The 19830-nt window shown below is 41.3% G+C and overlaps 1 protein-coding gene across 2 annotated transcripts in view; it reads left to right on the top strand.

The window, feature by feature from the left end:
* The first annotated feature begins 732 nt into the window (after positions 1–732).
* The window catches only part of TSPAN5 (tetraspanin 5), a 94383-nt gene continuing 75285 nt past the window's right edge, over positions 733–19830 (top strand). The window contains exon 1 of one of the 2 annotated variants that reach the window (XM_064148379.1): positions 733–1215. In XM_064148379.1, coding sequence (XP_064004449.1) covers positions 1135–1215 — 81 coding nt within the window. In that variant the 5' untranslated portion in view covers positions 733–1134. The remainder of the gene's footprint in view (positions 1216–19830) is intronic. The other variant, XM_064148380.1, reaches the window with a different exon arrangement.

The raw sequence follows: 19830 nt of genomic DNA, 5'->3' as shown, positions 1-19830 counted from the left end.
GTGCCATGCCCCAGCAGGCAGGGAGCCCACTCGCCTGGCATGTCCGCGGCTAGGGCAGCTGGCCGGGGGCTTAGCCGAGGGAGGTGTCGCAATAAACCTCGCCTTTGGCTTGCAAACCCACAACGAATACAGAGGATCGCCGGTTAGGGTTACTTCTCACCGGAACCAAGACAAAATGAGCTGCGTTTACTCAGGCGCTCACAGGTGCGGCTCTAACACCCACCCCACCGACTGACTCCCCACGCCGGCACTGCCCGACACGGCCGATCCAACGACCGCTCTGAGGCCCGCCGGCTCCATTACGTAACCCAGACTGCGGCTGCGGCGGCAGTCTCCAGGCCGCCCTCCGCCCTCACTGCCGCAGACAAAGGCCGGCGGACACAGTCCCCCTGCCATCAGCCTCCAAGCAAGCCACATCACGGCCGTCCAATTCGCCAAACCCTGCTCTTCCCCCACCTCCCCCGTACAGCGCAAACCACCCTACGGCTTGCCACGACGGAAGGGGGCGCCGCCGAGCTCCCCCTTGCCCCGCCTCCAGAGGGGCGCCTAGGGTCGGCGACCGCGCAGCGCGATTAGCGCGGCAAGACGCCAATCACGCCGCCAGGCCGACCAGTGGCGGCTTTTCCCCGCCCTCCTCTCTCGCGGGCAGGGCGTGCGCGGGGGCCGTCGCCGCTGTGGGGGCAGGGAAGGGGCACAGTTAACGAGCGAGCAGCGCTCGAGGCGGACCCGCTTGCGGCTCCGTTAGGGCAGCGGTGAGCTTCGCGCTTCTGCCCGCCATCTGCTTCCTCGGCGGCCGCCCCTCTGCTCTGTCTCCTCCTCCCGCCGCGAGTAGCCGAGGCCTCCTCCATGCGGGAGAAGAGGAGGAGGAGGTGGGAGCTGCTCGCCGGCTGTCCCCGGCGCCCGGCAAGTCGGAGCCGACAAGCCGCTGAGCCGCTCCTGCCGCATCTCCCCACGGCGCGCAGCCGGCGGTGAGCTCTCTCTGCCGCGCCACCCCCTACTCCTCTTCCACCGATTTCAGCCCTCCTCTTCCCCCTCCCCCCCCTTTTTTTTTTTTCTTTTTCTTTTCATTTTTGCATTTCCCCCGCTTTGGTTCTCACCCTGGCCGCGAGCAAAGTGTCTTCATGAGCCCAGAGGATGTCCGGGAAGCACTACAAGGGGCCTGAAGTCAGTTGTTGCATCAAATACTTCATTTTCGGCTTCAATGTCATTTTCTGGGTAAGTGAGCCGGTCGCACGGCGCTCCGTGTCTTTATCTGCCGCCGTTTCGTCCGCCGCCTCCGCTCCCGGGCTGGGCACGGCCGGGCTGGAAAGCGGGGAGCGTGCAGCCGGCGGGGCCGGGGCTGGCGCCTGACAGCTGGGCGCGAGGCCGGGGGCGAGGGCTCTGAGGGGAGCTGGCGGCGGCGCGAGGCCGGGGTCGCCGCCGCCTCAGCCCCCACGGCCGGCGCCGGGCAGCCTTTGCTGGGGCGAGTTGGCGTGCTGCATTCCTGCACCTTCCGAACCTGCCGCCGCCTCTGCTGCTCCGACCCTCCTGACTGCTTTTGTTGTAGGTACGGAGAGGGTTTCGGTGCTTTTCTTTCCGTTTTTCACTCCTCCTTCTTTCCCCTTCTTCTGCTGTGTGGGGGAGGGAGCAGCTAGACACCCAGGCCTGGAGAACGAATTGATGCGTGTGGGTTTTGTGGCGTTACCCTTGTTAAATAGGAAAAAAGGACAAAAAAATCGCATCTGGCGTTCTCCGGACAGTGCTGTTTGAGGCAATGATTACACAATGATGAGGCCGTGTGCGGCACGGATTTATTATGGTTAGCTACTGCCATATAGTAGTTATAGTAGCATTAATAGGATGGAGGAAGAGCAGTATTCCCACCCATCCCTAAAGTGTGAACGCCTGAGAGGCTTGGTTGGGCATTTGCTGGGATTCCTGGCTCTGCTGCTGTTTGTTCGCCGGTCTGCGCTGTGTCTTGTTGCACCGTTCTAGTACTGGCTAGAAGAGCAGGCAGCGCTGTGTAGTCTAATGTCAGCTGCATGTAATAGTATTTCCAGCATCTTCTCAGTTTGTGTTGGGTTTGGAGAAAGAAAAAAACAAACAGTTGACTTTGGCTGCATATGCCGAATTTCTTCGGTACAGAGGAAGAGGATGAGCGTTTTCATAAAGATTAAGAGGTTTTATTTCTATTAAGAATGTTAAAAGTTGGATAAAGGCTCTTACATGTACGCTTCTTTTCATGCGAGATTCCATCTAATGATGAGAAACATGCACAAACTCGGGTAGGTCAGATGTGGTTTTCAGGGTGTGTTGAGTACGTATCTTGGTATAGTGGGGCTAGAAAGGTGAGCCGGTGGAAAAAATAAAGCTCCCCACCTTAAAGTTTAATAGGTGAAAGTGGGGGGAAAAACAGATGAGAGAAAGCTTTCTAACCAGTACTGAGCTTTGGTGAGAATTGAGGAGGATGGTTACTTGGATAGCAGGTATTTGTGGCTAACTTCGTGTCTGTGCTCCTGCCAAAGGTGCCTGAAGAGAGGGTGATTCTGGAAGGATGGGAGTTTTGATTAATTGCACTTTTGTACTGAAATACTCGTACTTAAGAGGGTAGGCAGTAAAGCGGTGTTGATTGTGGTTTCTTGTCAGTGTTTACTTGGCCGACCTGTGAAGATGAGTGATTAGGAGCTTTAAGTAGCTGAGTTTGTCATGCTTTCTTTTGCTTGTCTCCTTTTTCATTTTGATTGCCCTGGGCACATATTGCTGTGATCACAGATGTTTTTCAGCAGGGGACAGAGTAGCTTGAGAAGCGTTTGTGTGCCATGTCCTTTGGCTAAAAGAGGGAAATTACGGCAAAATACACATAAATGCGTTGCCTTGTACCTTCAAGCACTGCCAATCTATAAGAAGTTACATATCCTGCTAATCTGAAGACCTGAGTACATCACCTGCTCTGCCATTTGCTTAATGGGCAGCACTTGCTTACAGTTTTCCCCTCCTGCAAAATGCTAATCCTCTCATTTGTGTCCTTGGCTAAACTTCTTGAAATCTGCAGAGAAATCACTTTATATGAGTTTAGCATTTCTTCAGAACATTGTGACCCTTTATGAGGAAGCCTGCATTTATTAACGTGTCTGTCATGATTTGGAGTGAAAACATAGGCAGTTACTTTTGTAGGATATGCTTTCATCTTGTTTTTATGGAATTAATAGCAAACTCTTCAGTAATATATCATGAAACTGGGCCAGAAAAGCTGTAAATGAAGATTGCAAGTTTGATTGCCTGTTCACATAAAGTGATAATTAGAATTAGTCACTAATTTAGTCATCGTAAATAGATTGAAATGATAAAGAGATCATTATATTAACTCTGTGATGCTCTTCAGGGATCTTGCAAGCATGGAAATATGTAGAACACCATTATACTAACTTCTATAGAACGCTGTTAATACATTTTTTTTGATGCAACCTGTTAAAATGTTGATGTAAATAAATGGGGAGATGCTCTCTATTTGCATTGTAAAACAACGGACTCAAAGAGAACTGAGAAGAAAGTAGTGCTTTGAGCAGAGAATTGGTATAGATCTGCTGAAAAGAAGCAGTGAATGGTTGCATATGCTACTCAAATTGAACACAAAAGAAAAAAAATGGAGGCTTTATATGCCACAAAATATAGACAAATTATCAGAACTCTTTGTCAATTTATTGGTTTTGTGCTGGTTTCTTCTATCTTTCCTCAATGCAACTGAATTACTAAAATACTGAATGTGGGAAAGTTCTACATGTAGATGTAATTAAAAGTGATTGTATGCTACTTAGGAGATAGCTTTCAGTCTTGTACCACCCCAGGTGATGTGTTAATGTCTAACTACATGTTTCATACTGTTGTAGAAGATGACGATATTGTCTAGTGAGTGTGTACATAATTCATGTTCTAGGTGTATTTGCAAGATTTTGTTGATAATTCACTATAGCTATTGGTAAATATGCTGGAGGCTTTTGTTTAGAGAAGCTTATGTAATGAGAATATTATGCTCCCATGGAAAAGAATCACGTTTAACCATTGCCAAAGTAAAATTTAGGAGCTGACACTAAATGGGTACAAATAACATCTAAGTCAGAAGTTAGGATCCAATATTATACTTCCCTTTCCATTACTCAGCTGCCACTCTTCAGCTAATGGTTTATTAGGGCACACACCTGAGCTTTAGCTTGGCTAGCATAATGCCCATGCAAAAGCACCACACTGGTACTTTTTTAGGCTGATGGAACAAATAGTGCTTTTTAATGAGCCTTTATGTCTTTGGGTAAATCATAATATAATCTGATTTAGATGAGAGTTGCAGCCTTAACAGAAGGTGACAGAAAACATCTTTCTGTAGTTAAAACAAGAAACCTATTGCCTTCTCTCCTGCTTGCCCCTTGGACTTCCATGTAGAATGATGTGAAACTCACAATGCAAAAAGTAGGCTGCCATGCTTCTAAAAAGGCAAGAATTTATTTCTCCTTCTTTCCTGTTACACTTTTGCAAGATGGTTTTAAGCTGACTTTTAGTTCCAGGAACCGTTTTCAATTCTGTGCTTTAATTTACTTTATGGAAACTGAACATACAATATTGCTGAACTCTGAATTTCAGTCCATGCTTGATTCCACTGACTCTAGCCTAATGGGAAAGATGTATCAAAAGCACTGACACTTCAGAAACCTTTGCTTTGTCTGATAACTCACTCTAAGTTGAGATATGCTACCGTTATGATACATCAGCATATTACAAGTCATAATTTGTGTTTTAATTTGCTCAACATCTGCTGATTTTGGTGGGTGTCTAAATAGTGTTCTGAATTATAGAAACATAGTGGAAAGAAAAGTGAATAAGGTTCTATAAGTGTATTGTGGAAAAAGTCTTGGGAAAGCACACTGATCTTTAATGGGCAAACAGGTTGTTCATAAAAATTTGTACATTGTGGACAGTTTTCAAAGAGGCAGAAGTTAGTTTTCTGCTATCAGATGGTTTTCAGATATGAACAAGGAAGCTTTGGTTATGTAATTTTCCCTTGCAATGTTTAAAAAAATATGATATAGCATTTGATCTTTTCAAAAATGCCATTGGGAAGATGCCCTTCCAGTGAAGTGGAAGCATTCTGTTTACTCTCTCTTGCTCCTTCATGATCAGATAATTTTAATTAAAAAAAAAAGATTAAAAATAATTTCTTAACTTAGATAATTTAGGGAACATTTCACAAATGGCCCTGCCAGAAACAGAACAATGCCTATTTGGGGAAAACATGCAACTGTACTATAATAGTGAGAGGTGGTGATGTATGTATTGATGAAATGGGTGCATTGTCACGAGCTTGCAATTCCTGAATTCCTTAGTGTTTCTTTCAGCAGATGTAGCCCCAGACCTCCAAATGCGTACAGAAGCACAGTAAATCTACTGGCTCTACAGGATGTGCTTCGTAATTGTAGAGGTCATTCTTGGAATAAAGAAAAAATTCATTGCCTGACCTTCCTTTGTAATGTTCTGGCAGACTGTGTCAAAAAAAAAAAGAAAATAAATAGATGAGGAATGTGGATGAAGCTGTTTCCTTTATCCTAAGTATTTGTGTTGCCAAAAGGTCTTTGTAAATATGTTAATATTTTAAACTTTACGAGTTTTCCAGTTACTAAAGATGGAGAAAGCATAAGGGCACAGGAACTAGAAAAGAATAATTCTGATTGTGTGACTTCTCATGTTTAGTATCAATGTACTTCAAGTGAATATTACTGAAGCTATCAGATGCAGCTTAAATGCTTGTCTTCTATGTTAAAAATGAATATGGCCACCTGAGGCGTGGTTGTAGCCAGGAGGAGGTTGCTCTCTCTTCTCTCAGGTGGCCAGCACCAGAACGACAGAACACAGCCTCGAGCTACGTCAGGGGAAATTTAGGCTGGAGGTGAGGACAAAGTTCTTCACTGAGAGAGTCATTGGACACTGGAATGGGCTGCCTGGGGAGGTGGTGGAGTTGCCGTCCCTGGAGCTGTTCAAGGCAGGATTGGACGTGGCACTTGGTGCCATGGTCTAGCCTTGAGCTCTGTGGTAAAGGGTTGGACTTGATGATCTATGAGGTCTCTTCCAACCTTGGTGATACTGTGACACTGCATTTGAGTCTCCCACCTTAATTGAATCGTATTAGGCTTTACCTGGTGGTACATCTGTCTCAAAGTATTTCTAACCACTGGAGTGGTCAGAAAGCATGTATGTAGTATGCTTTTGAGGATCACTCTCTAAGACTTAGTTTCGTGGATTACAATAATCCTGGAGTACTGCTTAGCAAACTTATTTATTCTTTATTCCTTCAAGTCTTTAAGACACACTCTTTAATGATTGGTTAGAGGATAAGAAACTTGGGCTTACAGTTAGCAAAACAACACTTTTCTTTAAAGCCCCATTCCTACAAATAGACTTCTTGTTGAATATGTATTATAAACTTATGTTACCAGGGCTACTAGAAGTTTTACAGTTGGAGCAAGGAGCTGATACATTGCTGAAGGCTCAGTCTTGGCACTTCAACAGTTTATACTCCATTAACCAAGAGCAGAAGATTCGCTATAAGCATTTGGAATATAAAGTTTTGCTTCCAGTTAAAACTGGAGATGAGAAAGAAAACTTTTTACCCAATAAAAAAACATAGTTCTATAGGATGGAATCAGGTTTCATAGTTTGCTGGAAATGTACAGCATGATCCTCAAAGGCCTATGAAGCCTGTAATAATTTTATTGATGTAGGCAGGAGCAAGAAACTGAATAGCTCTTGAAGTAATCTGTCTCAGTTAGTGATGGCCCAGGTGTCACTCAGCATTAAGTGCCTTCCAGTATGGTATTTTTTTTAAACTTCTGTAAATATCTAACTTTATTAGCCAGTATACCATAGTGACTTTCTACTTTTGTACCTTTTTCTGGGTTTTATCCCATTACTGAGTTGCAACAATATTAGCATTTTTTAAAAGAATTAAAACAAATAAAAAGCTGAGTGATTTTTTTTTTTTTTTTTTTTAAGCAATGTACTGAATTGGGTTCATTACAGTTTTCCAGCATGGAATTTAGCAAAAGATAGATTGTTTTATTGGTTTAAGGCCTAATTTGTTTCTTTTCCACTGTATTATTGTGTGAATTTGGAAACCATCTGGATGGGTGTTTTTGTGTATTTGGTTTCTTTTCTGTGGTTGTGTTGTCTCTCCTGCCAAAAATTATCCTTCCTCATGGGTCACAATGAATATAGATTTTTCACTGATTTCAGCAGGACTTTTTATAGATGTAAGGGTTGTTATGGGTGGACATAATTGTTGGTACAATGGCTTGTGTAGCTGCTTCTGTAAGATATACAACGATCTAGAGCAGTCCAGCCTTTCCTTTGCACTTGCATTTAGAAATGCCACTAACACACTGAGGCTTTCACTCAGAGATGCTTGATTTCAATATCAAATTCTGACTCGGAGTGATCTCATAACCTCCAGATGGCCTCACTTGTGGAGATGCTAAAACCAGTCAGATCCAACTGCTTTTAGCTGTATAATGTAGAGCAGTATTTATTTTCATGTGCATCAATCTCCACATCAGATTCTTCAGCTAATGTTTCAACTTCCCAGTCACTTTCTTTGGGACAGCATTCAAAATAAGTATTTCAGCACACTGAGGATCTTAGGAATGAACTGTCTATTTACCAGGGCACTGGGAAAAAATATGTTTCTTTCAGACTCCAGTAAGTTCTCTTCCTCCTCAACAGCCTAAAAGTGCTTGGTGATTCCTTGTAGTAATGTCTTCAAATAAGTAGTTAAAAGAAAACTAGATATATGAACAGAATCTGGAAAATGTGACAATTCCAAACATAGCATCCTGCCAGCTAATGGGGAAGAGGATTGGCAAGTATCTTAGGCCACTTTCAGCTGGGAGTGTGCTGGGGTATTCTACTTTGCACAAAACAAGGGCTTCAGATTTTGTTTAGTTTAATTTTGCTACTGAAATATAAACCCAGGAACCTTCCATTCTCCATGCAAGTAAAATACAGCATTTTGTAGAAATTGTCTTCCTGAGTGCCAGTTTATATGGGTGTAGGTCTAGAGGAATGTGTGCTTTCGGTCAGTCCAACAACAATTAAATACATAAAGTAATTCAGAGGAAAAACTTGTAAAATTAGAAGCCCTGTTTTTCAAGGAGTTATGAAATTAATTTGTGGAGGAAAGTTCAGCCCTCTCACTTATGTGAAGGCCATAAAAGTGCATATATAAAAATACAAAAAGTATCAATGTAGTTAAAAAGTAACTAGGGTTTGTTTTCTGGTCCACGTTACTTGATATCTCAATCTTCCCCTTGTTTCTTCCTTTCTGTGGAAATTCTAGAGCATGTGAAGTCTTGCTGCTTTAAGAGTCTAAGTCAACTCTTTTCCTCTCAGAATGACTGATGGAGCCTGTTCCCGTAGCAGGGCTGCTTCCTGCCTTGTTTGTGTAAGTGGTTTCATGACTGATATTGGTGTACTACCATGCAAATTGTGGTGTAAAAATGAGTAGGGGGCTGCGAATGGCAGAGGCTAGCACAGGGCTGCAGAACTGGATGTGCAAGTACAACTTCAGAGGGCTGAAGGCAATCAGTTGCCAGATCTGACTGAGAGCTCTGATCTGGGTCAATTTCTATTGACTTACTGTTTGGTTGCAAGAATGAAGTGTTGGAAGATGTCAGGATTGACTTCTTTCCTTGTATAGATCAACTTAGTGCAAGCATGGCATGTTTCAGCTCCAAGCAAAGTGGTTTTGGACTGTGGAACACACAGAGGCATCAGGCGTGATGCCATGTTACTAGTTGGCTCAGCCTGAGGACTATCATGTCACCGTACATGCTACTTGGAATGCTCCTCCAGTGCACTTCGATTCAGTAAGATTTCTGGTGGTTACCTGTCTTCTAATTGTTCAGAGATGTTGGAGAAAGAAAAAAATAATGATTGTCTACCAAGTTTATTGTAGTAGAGGCTTAATTTAAACTTAACTTTTAGTGGAGAGCTCCAATGTCTACCTCTCTGATTTCTTTTCCTTCCTGTCAACATTGTTTCAAACACGATGTTGGTACTCCCTGTTAGAAGGTAGTACTTTGGAGTGGCCTTCTGGAAGGGGTGGCAGATGGTGTCTCTGAAGAGAGTTTGTCACGATTATCCATTCCAAAGTAGTGTTCTTGTTGATGGCTTTGTTGGAAGTGAAAGGTGTGTTTAATATTGGAAATGAGTGTGTGTTTTATATAAATGTATATGCACATATAGTTGTATATAGAATAACATGGTATTAAAAAATAATTTCTGCTTGCTATAGCAGTGGTTCATTGATTTACACACTTAACAGCAGTTGGATGGGTTTACAGTTTCTTCAGGACACGCTTTTGCATGCAAAGAGCATCATCTTGCATTGATCTTCCTCGGGCTGTATTCCACTGTTGTGATGTTGTTGGGAGTCCTGGCATAGTCACCAGTAGTGTTCCCACTTTAGCTACCTGGAGCTGAGTTCAGTTTCTTCTTCACGTAAGCAGAATTCCTTACAAGATGTCATGCTGATTTGAAGATGGGTGAGACTGCTGTCTAGGTACTGTAAAGGTTTGTGATAATTGTGTGAATCAATGTTTTATTGTGCAGGATCTTTTCCATGCAAGTGACTAGTGTGTTTGGCTCAAGAACACAAGCCAGTTAGATTTTCACATGGTTACATCCTTGCCTACCTCTGTTCTCCTTCATTTTTCCTAAACCACTCTCATGCTGGTGGGAAAAAAGGTAGCTCCTGAGCAGATGTGGTTAATAGCTTTGTGTGTTAAAGAAAAGAGATATCAGTCTTGGTGAGACTGATACACATTTCTTGCCACTGTATTAGGTGAATAAGTTGTAGCATCCCTCTGATCATTTCTGCCTTCTTTTGGAGGTACTCTGCTATCTCCCATAGATTCATGAGCCCCTATCAGCTGTTCTGCAGTATAGCTGATCTCTGACAGAGGCAAAAGAACAGTTGTAGGCAACAACTGGTTTTGCCTTTGCTTTCCCCCTTGCAAAGCTTTGTGCACAGGTGAGCTTGCTGTAATCCAGTGTTTAATGTGCTATTTTACATGCCATGCTCACTAAATGGCAGCAACAATATACTCATCTCTGCTGTGGTTTTCTTGTCGATAGCAGTTGAGTACTGCCTAGATAAATTACTATGCCTGTTGTAAATATCTGATTCTTGTTGGTTTTGTGGTCCTTTCAGTTTGTTCTCTACCCTAGCTCAAAGAGGCTGTTTTCTCTTTTCTATTCTCCAAGGTAGTCTTTCTTTGTGTCTTGCTATGTGTTTGTTCTTATTCCTGTCATCTGAAACTGGAAGCATCAGCTGGGTTCTGTGCCCTTAGACCACAGGAGCCCCTGGGTTGTCACTGCTGTGCTGAGAGGACTTTCTACAGGGCAGATTGCTGGCTCTTTTACTAGAGTTCAGCCACCAGTCCACAGAGAAGAAGTAGTTAAAAAAAACAAAACCCAAAAAAACCCAAACTGAAGCCCCACAGGTTTTTTTAGATGCCATTTTATAAGGCACTTCTTCCTATATGAGTTTTCCACAAACATGTACCTGTTATCAATGTAACATAGAAATATCTCCTTTTGAAACAGCAAACCTCAATGCTGGTGCAAGACCACCCGCAGAGATCATCCTCCTGTAGTTGATGTGTTAAACTGTAAGGCTGGTAGCAAAACTGTACACATGACTTTGTACAGAATTTCACATTTTAGCTTCGTAAGCAGTTGTTGCAAGACTTGAGCCATGTAAAATCAGTTGAAGTGGAATGGATGGGACTATGACAGAGACTGGCATGGTCAACAGAGATTTGAGTGATGTGCTAGGTCTCCTTTTTGAACCACGTGAAAGGCTAATTTCTCTTGCACAGCATCTCGATGTAAGTTGAGGCTACAGGACTAAATTTGAGGAGGCTGGTGCTTGTTGCTGCTGCTTTTATTAGTTAGAAGTATAATATGAAGTTCTGTTTTAAGTTGGGGGCTGGTTGGACTCTCTTTGTGTCTTTGGGAGACCTATCAGAACTTCAGTGAGTACTGCTATTTGTTTAAATTTCCTTAGCATACTAGGGTCAGATTTTTATTGATTCCAAAAGGCCACCTTGTTCCACCCTGTAGCATGTCCTTGAAATGACTGCAGGTGATAATTATAGAGCAAGGTAGAACAATTTTGATGTTGCTGTTCTAGCTTGAGTTTGAAGGACTTTGTAAGTTGGAAGGATGGACTTTGACAGCATTCTGGGGTAGGACTGATTGGTTTGGTTTTTTTGTGTTTTTTTTTTTTTTTTTTTTTTGTATAAATGGTGTGGAGAAGAGAAACCTGTAACTTTTCACTGAAAGGGCAGGAGTGGAATACATTGGTTGTTGATAAAGCAGGAAGTGCTTAATGTTGAGAACATAATCTAAAAGTGAGAAGGCAGTAATACTTAGTCTAAATAACACCTGCTTAGTTTTCTATTCCATCTCCATTTTGCCTTTTGGGTAGATATTTTTGTGCAGCTGTAATCAAAATGTCACTTCAAGAGCTTTCTCACTGTTTCACTCTGTTAATAGAACTTTAAAAACAATCTTAATAAAAAAAACAACCCAGCCCACCAAAAAAAACAAAACACCCAAACAAAACAAACAACAACAACAAAAAAAAACAAAACCCAAGGCAAACCAAACCAGACATAAAAGCATTTCAGAATTCACAAAACCCAAAGTGGGGATCAATTATTAAGTGCCCTCCCTCTCTCTCATCCACTTCCTGATGTAGTATTAATTTTGAATGAGCCTCCTGCATAGCTTGCCTCCATGCACTCAGGGTCTAGAGCGCAGAGGCTTTCAGCACTGTAAATGCTTGAGCTCTTGCATAAGTGTAGCTCCTGTTGACTTCAATGGGAATCCTTTGGTGGCAGCTGCATAATTGGTTTTCAAGCAATGTCTTTTATAGAAAAGAAAAAAATGAGAAAAGAGTGGGAGTGGAAAAAGCTCAAAGAGGTCTCCAAACAAAATATTCAAAAGACTTCAAAAAAAGCTAGAGCAGTTACTTCAATTGCCTATGTAGCTAGGAGCTGATAGTGTAATACACTGTTCTAACAAAAAACCCTGGAAACTCTGGCAGAGAGCAGTGGAACCTATCAGGGAGTGTTTCTGCTAATTTGTTTCTTGGAGTAAGCCTCCTGTCTGACCGTTTCGATCACTTAAATGAAAGCTTCCCCTTAATAATAGGAGTTACATCTGACTCTAATACTTGTAGCATTGAGAGAACTTAGCTGTTGGAGCAGGCTAAGAGTTCATCCACAGCTCACAACTACTCTCTAGTTGTAGAGTAAATGGTGTGCTTGTATGCAATAGCTTTAAATGTGCTGAAATACCACTTTGTGAGTGGTTTCTGCAAACTGTGTGCCTTACAGCTGGTCTGGGCAACAAGCTGACCACCACTCTGATTTTTTTTTTATACATAGCAATGCATGGTACTGTATTGAGTACTAGTCCTGCTTTTGCTAGGCACAGACGTAATAGTAGCAACTTAATAATCTGTGTGCAGTGGAGCTACTAATGCTCATCTCTTAGGTACCTCTACATATATGGTCTCACATTTGTCACATAAGAAATCACTGTTTTATTAATGGCTTCTGAACTTTAACAACATCTTAGGCTAAAGGTAATAGCTTCTGCATGAAATGTGTTCTATTACTGATAATGGTGTCTTATTGAGTAAGCTAGTGTGGCCCATAAAAGAATTTCAGTAAACAAAGTGTAAAAGGAGCTGTGTATATAAATCAAGGCAGAAAATCAGTTTATGGCTGAGTGGAAACTGCATGTCTCAGACTAGTTCAGTTTGTTTGTGTCAGTGATTGATAGAGAAAAGGCAGCAGCAGTCTAAATGCAGAACTTGATGAATTCTGCATTTATTTCTACTGTTAGATGCTTTCAGCAGATAGTTTCAGTCTGCTCATACCCATAATTTCAATACTACTAGAAGTAAATGACAAAAATCACCTTTCCTTCTGCCTTGAAAAAATGTAAACCTGGTTCTTATGGTAGCTTTAAAAAAACAAAGGAAGATTAACTTTCCCTGATTTTAGAATTGTCATGCCACCAAGGGAAGTGAAGCACATTTGAACTATTTGAGCACTGAATCTTTAATCTGCTAGACTGTTGTATATCTTCAAATGAAACATGAACCTACAGAGCCAAAAATTGCCCCAAGGTTTTGGAGGAGATATGCTGAGCGTTGCCTTTTGACTCGACTCGGTACAGGGCAGCTCCCTAAGGGAAAGAATCTTGCTTTCCTTTTTTCCTCTGTGTGAAGAAACAATACATCAGTATATCCACAATACTATTAAACAAGTTGACCATAAATTTTAGTAGTTGGGAATTGAAAAAAATGCTTTTTAATATCATGTAGTCTCAATTTCTGTTAACTTTGTGTGTGCCAACAACTTCTAAATACCTAGAATGCTTCCTTTCTAATGAAAAATGATGTGGGGTGCATTTTGTGTGGTGTGCAAGATGTGATCAAAGGATATCTTTCTGAAGGGGTTTTTCTTCTTACATTCCAGCTGGAGTCCAATGTAATGCAAAGGTAGTTTGGAGATTTGATGTTTTTGTCTAAGAGTATTTCAAGATGATCTCTTTGCTGGCAAAATCAGCTTAAAACAGTTTGTGTGCCAGTGTGCAGTGTAAGATATGACTTCCTAAACCAATTGAGAGGCTGGTGGAGGGTGGCATAAGAAGAAAAGTACTCTTCTTCAGTAGGAGTTTGATCAGTGGAACTCAGGAGACCACTTTGTAGTAAAACACCTAATGTAACTGCCTTGAATTGAGGCTGTGTGGTTGGGTGCTGTTTTTTTTTTGTGAGTACTGTCCATGTCAAACACTGACCCTGCAATTAATATTTGACAAAATTAATAATGTCTACGAACAGACCAAATCTAAAAAAACCCCAATGCTGTAGACTGAACAATCTCCCTTGGAAATACTTAATTTTAATTAGCTCTTAAGTTGGGGGATGTATTGTCATTCCCCTGGTGTTTTCAAGGTCTAATACATTTAATGAGCTCCAGGCTGAATTAGGAAAGGTATGTTGAAATCTGCAGAGCTGTAACTACTACAGAGGTAATGGAAACCAAGCTGTTAATGCAGAAAAAGCTGTCTGGTATGACTCAGTATGAGTTTCTACTGACTTTACTGAAGGTTAGTAAAGGGGTGCTCTTTTCTTTCTCCTTTGAGCTTTGGTATGACTTTGTGTCTAATGAAAATTCTTCTTTAACCTGAGATTATGCAACAATTTGGACTTTACAGTCTTTGTAAACTTAGGAATTTTCAAAGCGAGTTCTCCGTGTATATATTGAAAGTAGGGCGAGGTTGTGAAATTGCTGTTTGTGAAATGCTCATAACAAACCATGACAGTAAAGAAACTGAGAGCAAAAGGTGCAGTAGTCTGAGTTTCAAAAGTAATTATTGGAAGTAATGTTGTGATCTTTATTGAAGTGGTTCTGAAATTTTCAAGAAACTGATTTATTAGTGTAATTATACCTGACTTTGAATGTTGTAATTATTTTAGATTTTCTTGTTAAAATAGCAGTGTTTTTCTTTACCAAGGTACACTTTGCATTTGAAATGAAATGGAACATTCTTCCATTTGAATACTGTGCAAGGATGAAAACTTGCACAGGGCTGGATGGGAAGTTATTTTATAGCTCTCACAGGTGATGTGCTATGATGTGTTCTAGTTGAGCTGCCCATCTTCTCTCCTTGACATGTAACATTACAGTTGAGTTGAAGCATTTCTTGATATAGAACAGAACTTAAGGCAACACTGTCAAGGCAGTCCTTGAAGAACCTTTTTAGACATGCAATAGAGAGAATGTCTTAGTGATCATGCTACACCAGGAAAAAGGTGTAAGTAACCTTACAATAGTGGTCAGTGGTAGATGGCTGGTGTAGGAATGAGGCAGGCAGGAAGTGATAATTCTTGGGGAACATGCCTTGAGTTGTCAGCCTTTCAGAGATGGAATTAAGATCTTAATGCTTAGTACCCTCCCAAGATGTATTTTTCTTTGTGAATTTGGTTGACCCTTGAATCTCTGACTGTCTGAAGTATATGTGATCCATTATCTGATTCTCCATTTTCCCCATCAGTTTTGGCTTACTTTTGGGAAGGGTGAAGTTCCAGCAGGCTTGCAATAAAGCATTCTGCAGCTTGGAGTCTGTTAACTTTCATGGTATCTGCTTAGATTCTGTGAAACCACAATGAAAATCCTGCACCTGGAGAATGTAGCTTGAAACACTTTTATCTGCTTTCTGAATGTATTCTGCCCTCGACTTCTGTTTCTCAATAGTATTGTGTGTAAATTTTGGATACTTTGGTAGTACAGATGGTTGAATTAAGAGTGTTGGAGGTGTTTAGAGTCAAGTAAATCTTGCAGTCCAAGACAGCTACAGCTGCATGTCATAGGTGAAAAAGCCTGTCTTAAGTTTCCAGACCTGCCTGGATCTTTACACATCTCCTCCAGGTCTACTGAATTAAACCATTTTCACCCCAGGCCATGATTAACAACAAGGTACATATCTAGTTAGCAGTTTTTACATAGGATTGGAATTGCCCACAGTTCTGTCCTTTATCTTCTCCTCCCCTTGCCTCCCAGAAGAAAGAAACAAGCAAGCTTACACTCCCCATATTCTTATTTAATTCTGCTACTGTTTGTAGTGGATCATTAATCAGCAATAAAATAGGATGAGGGATGAGAATTCTGTGATGGGCAGCTTAATCTGAAAGGTCAGGTAGGCACCAGACTACTTCCTTTTACTGTTTTGGAAGACTCCAGTAGCTAGCTTTAATATAGAAGCTCAAATGTGGCGCTTAGTCTTTATTTTGGAAGGAAAAGTGGAAAGATTCTTGCTCATCTGGCCCTCGAGAAAGTCCAGAAGCAAATTTGTGGCTTTTGGGGAGTGTTGCCTGCTGCCTAGGCTGTCTCTGAAGTAGAGACCGATGTTGTGCAAGGAGAGGAGTTGTGTATTGTAAGTAAGTGCTGAGGCATTGCGACGGAGTCTTCAGTGCTGTGTAAGCATGGCATTCCCGGGTCCCTAAGTTTGTGTTGTACCCCAAGCAAATTATCAATGGAGACAAATTTATAGAAGTCATCTTAAATTATACCACAGCATTTGACATGTGATAAATAAAATGTGAGACTTTTCTTGTTTACTTGTGTAATAGTCATGAGGGAGAAGAAAACCCTGAGTGGGAATGGATAACTACTCCTACTTACTGTCTGACAAAGAGGATGAGAGTCAAGTTAGCAACATAAGCTAATGTTCTGATTCTGACAGAGATCCTTTAAGTCTAGCCATGTGGAGGCTGATGTCAGATTTAAGGTAATTTAGTACCTTTGGGGGGGGGGGGGGGGGGGGGGGGGAGCGACAAACCCAAACCCACAAAAAGCCCAGCAACCAAACAAAAGCTTACAGAGTTTTAAGGCATTTTTTTTTCTCAATAAATAATAAATGAATGCTTCTGAATGCCTTTGAGTCCATGTTCCCAGGGCCCAGGTCCATGATCTGATTCCATTAGGAAAAGAAAACAAACCACAGAACAGCAACAAAAAGGAAACTAACAAAGGTCTGAGAAAAGTTTGGTAGATAGTTGGCCTGAAATCTGTTTTATTTGCTGCATAAGGATCTGTTTTAGAAGTACTTCAATGGAAGCTTGGACAACGGAACAAAACACTTTAAACACTTTAAGGCTTAGCATTTGAAGGTGTGCTATTTTGTTTGGTTGATAGTTTTGTTTTTTCTTAATTTTCTTGTGTGTGTTTGGTTTATTTTGTTTGCTTTTTTGTTTGGAGAGTTACTTTTATTGTGTTCTTTATATATATGTGTGTGTGTATATATAAAACCCTTCATATATGTATGGAGTAATCAGATTAATTCATGCTTTCTTGGCAGCAGCAAAGAGCTGTTCCTGAACTACCTGAAGGGACGTTGTAGCCAGGTAGGGGCTGGCCTCTTCTCCCAGGCAACCAGCAACAGAACAAGGGGACACAGTCTCAAGTTGTGCTGGGGGAAGTATAGGCTGGATGTTAGGAGGAAGTTGTTGGCAGAGAGAGTGATTGGCATTGGAATGGGCTGCCCAGGGAGGTGGTGGAGGCACCGTCCCTGAAGGTGTTCAAGCAAAGCCTGGCTGAGGCACTCAGTGCCATGGTCTAGTTGACTGGATAGGGCTGGGTGCTAGGTTGGCCTGGATGATCTTGGAGGTCTCTTCCAACCTGGTTGATTCTATGATTCCTTCTTTACCCTCATCTTGATGCTTTTTGTGTACTATGTTCTGCATAATACCCCCATATTTCATATGATATTGTGCTGAATGAGAAACAAGCCCAGCCCATGCTGCACAATAGATGTAATGCTTTAGGCTATATGTATACACCCCCCCCCCCCTCTATATATAGGTATAATCCCAAACATGTAATTGCTAGAAGTGTGGTTCCTACTAGAATTAATGAACTATAACATGAGCAGTGTGCATTAGGATGTTAGTTTTTATAGATATATACAGCTACATTTCTCTCTGTGTATATGTTTTTGTTTGTTTATTATTTATGTCTCCTGTGTTTGGTTTTTTTTTTCCACTTGTACTGCGCACTGATGCTGCCGAGGCTTGTTGAAGAGGGCAGGCTTTGCTCTTGCCAGCCAGAATCTGTTTTTCCAGTGAGGGGTTCCTGCTGGGGAAATCTTTTCCTGCTATCTTTCTTCTCTCCACAGGGTAGCAGACAGAAGGACTGCCCTTCTGTCTGCTCTGCTGACAGCCGTGCGTTCTCTGTGCTTACTGCAGCAGTTTCTGCTCCTCAGCCTGACTGAGAGAGCGTAAATTAAAATACAAAGGTCTCCTGTGGCCACTCTTGACTGACAGTGCAATGGCTGAGCAGACCCTTCGTACATCATCTTCACTTGACTTTCTCAAGAATTTGTTCTGCCTTTGTATCAGTCACAGTCTTTTACCATTGGCTGAATGGGAGAAACAGTCCAATTGCTCCAGTCGTTTTATGTACTTGAGCTACTGGACCAGTTTGCAGAGAGAAGAATTAGCAATGTGGGTTTCATCTCTCTTGAGCTTTGACTTTTTTTTTTTTGCTTTTTATGGATGCAGCAGCTTCTGGGGTCTGTAGGTTTCTTTACACAACTATGCATGTACTTTTAGGAAGTTGTTTTGTTTCTACACCACATGTTTCTGATATAGCATATAAGTACATTGAGACAAATATGAGGCCCCCTCCTTACAAGTGATGATGTATGGTAGTGATGATGATTATTCTTATTGAAGTAATTATGCTCACCACATCTCTACTTTTTTCCTGGCTTGGTTTACATTGGGTATCAGTGTTTGGTTCATGCCAGTGGTGTTGAATGTCCTTCTTTAAGGAAGAATGCCCATGTTTCTTGATAGTCCTGTTCTCTAGCTTACCTATTTCTGCTGGAGGCTGAGCTCCAATGTCCTTGTAGGATTTTTTAAAGTCTTTTTTGTTTGTGCTTTTTAAGTCTTCCTTGAAACTTTTATTTTTAAATTATGTCTTTTCTTTGGTTTTGACCCTCATGGAATAGAAAAATCTCTTACACTTTCTTCCCCTTATGCTGTACTTTTTGTCATAATGGAGTTCTCTTCTGGGCATTGTCAGAATTGGAAGATGTGCCTTAGGAAAAGCATTTCAGTAAACAGTTAATCTTTTGTCTCTGAAAGACATGTAAGGCATGAGAAATTTTCTTTGCATGTCTATTTATGTACTTGGCAGCTAGTTCTCAATGCAGCTTTAGTCTGATCCTCTAATCATTGGATTCACTGCTCTCTACATTATGGAGCTTCTTCATGATTTCTCTTTAGCAAAGAAGTATTTGTAATTTAAGTGCAAGCCTCTACAGCACAGCAACTATCTTTCTGATGCAATCAGAATTTAACTGATTTAGTCTTGGAAACTAGTTTGAAAGAAAACATAATTTGGCTGTGCATGTACTGATACCTGCATACGTAAATTTTGCATTGTCTTAATTTTCAGGACAAGGTTAAGCCATGAAGGCTTTTGCAACCCTTTCATTTTCTTCAGAACTGAGTGTCTTTTCAAGTCAAATGGACTTTCTCCACTGTCCTCTTCTGGCATGTAATTGTGAGCTTTAAGTTCTGATTAGGGCCACTGGGGCATTTAGTAAATGTATTGATCTGATTATCAGCATCTTCTCAGTGGGTTCTGCAGGGATCAGTCTCAACATTTTCCCAGAGATCTTTAAAGCCAAGTGTGAGCATCAAACGATTTTTTTTAAAAAAAGAATTATTTAGACCTTAGCTGAACAAGGATAGACTTCAAGCACTTACTTTGAACCAGTGGCACACTGCCTTGGTAGCATGAAAAAGGAATCCTCACTTGCAAAGGCTCAGTGCAGAGGAAAGAGAATTTGAGTAAACTTTCAAAAGTAGTGCAAGCTGTGGCCATTATCGAAAGTGACTTTAGATTGATGAAGGCTGATAAGAATTACTCATTGCTAATTCAGCATGAACTTCAGTGTGCTGTGTGTTTCGAAGATTTCTAAATCATGTAAATGCTCTTTGAAAACTTGCCCAGTTTTTAATTTTTTTCTTTAAAAGAATAGTGGTTACAGAGATTGTATAAGCATATGGTAACGTTTGGAAATAATCATGGGACCAACCATGAAATTGTTGTTCTGTCTACCAATTGGACTTAATGAGAACAGAATGCTGTTACTACCTTCATAATCAGATGAATAATCATAATTGAATGGAATACCTCTGGAATTGGCTGCTGGGTGCTT

Source organism: Pogoniulus pusillus, chromosome 9 (assembly GCF_015220805.1).
Source record: "Pogoniulus pusillus isolate bPogPus1 chromosome 9, bPogPus1.pri, whole genome shotgun sequence".
NCBI lineage: Eukaryota > Metazoa > Chordata > Aves > Piciformes > Lybiidae > Pogoniulus > Pogoniulus pusillus.
The sequence above is the reverse complement of the archived record's forward strand: the minus strand, read 5'-3'. Positions and strand labels throughout refer to the sequence as shown.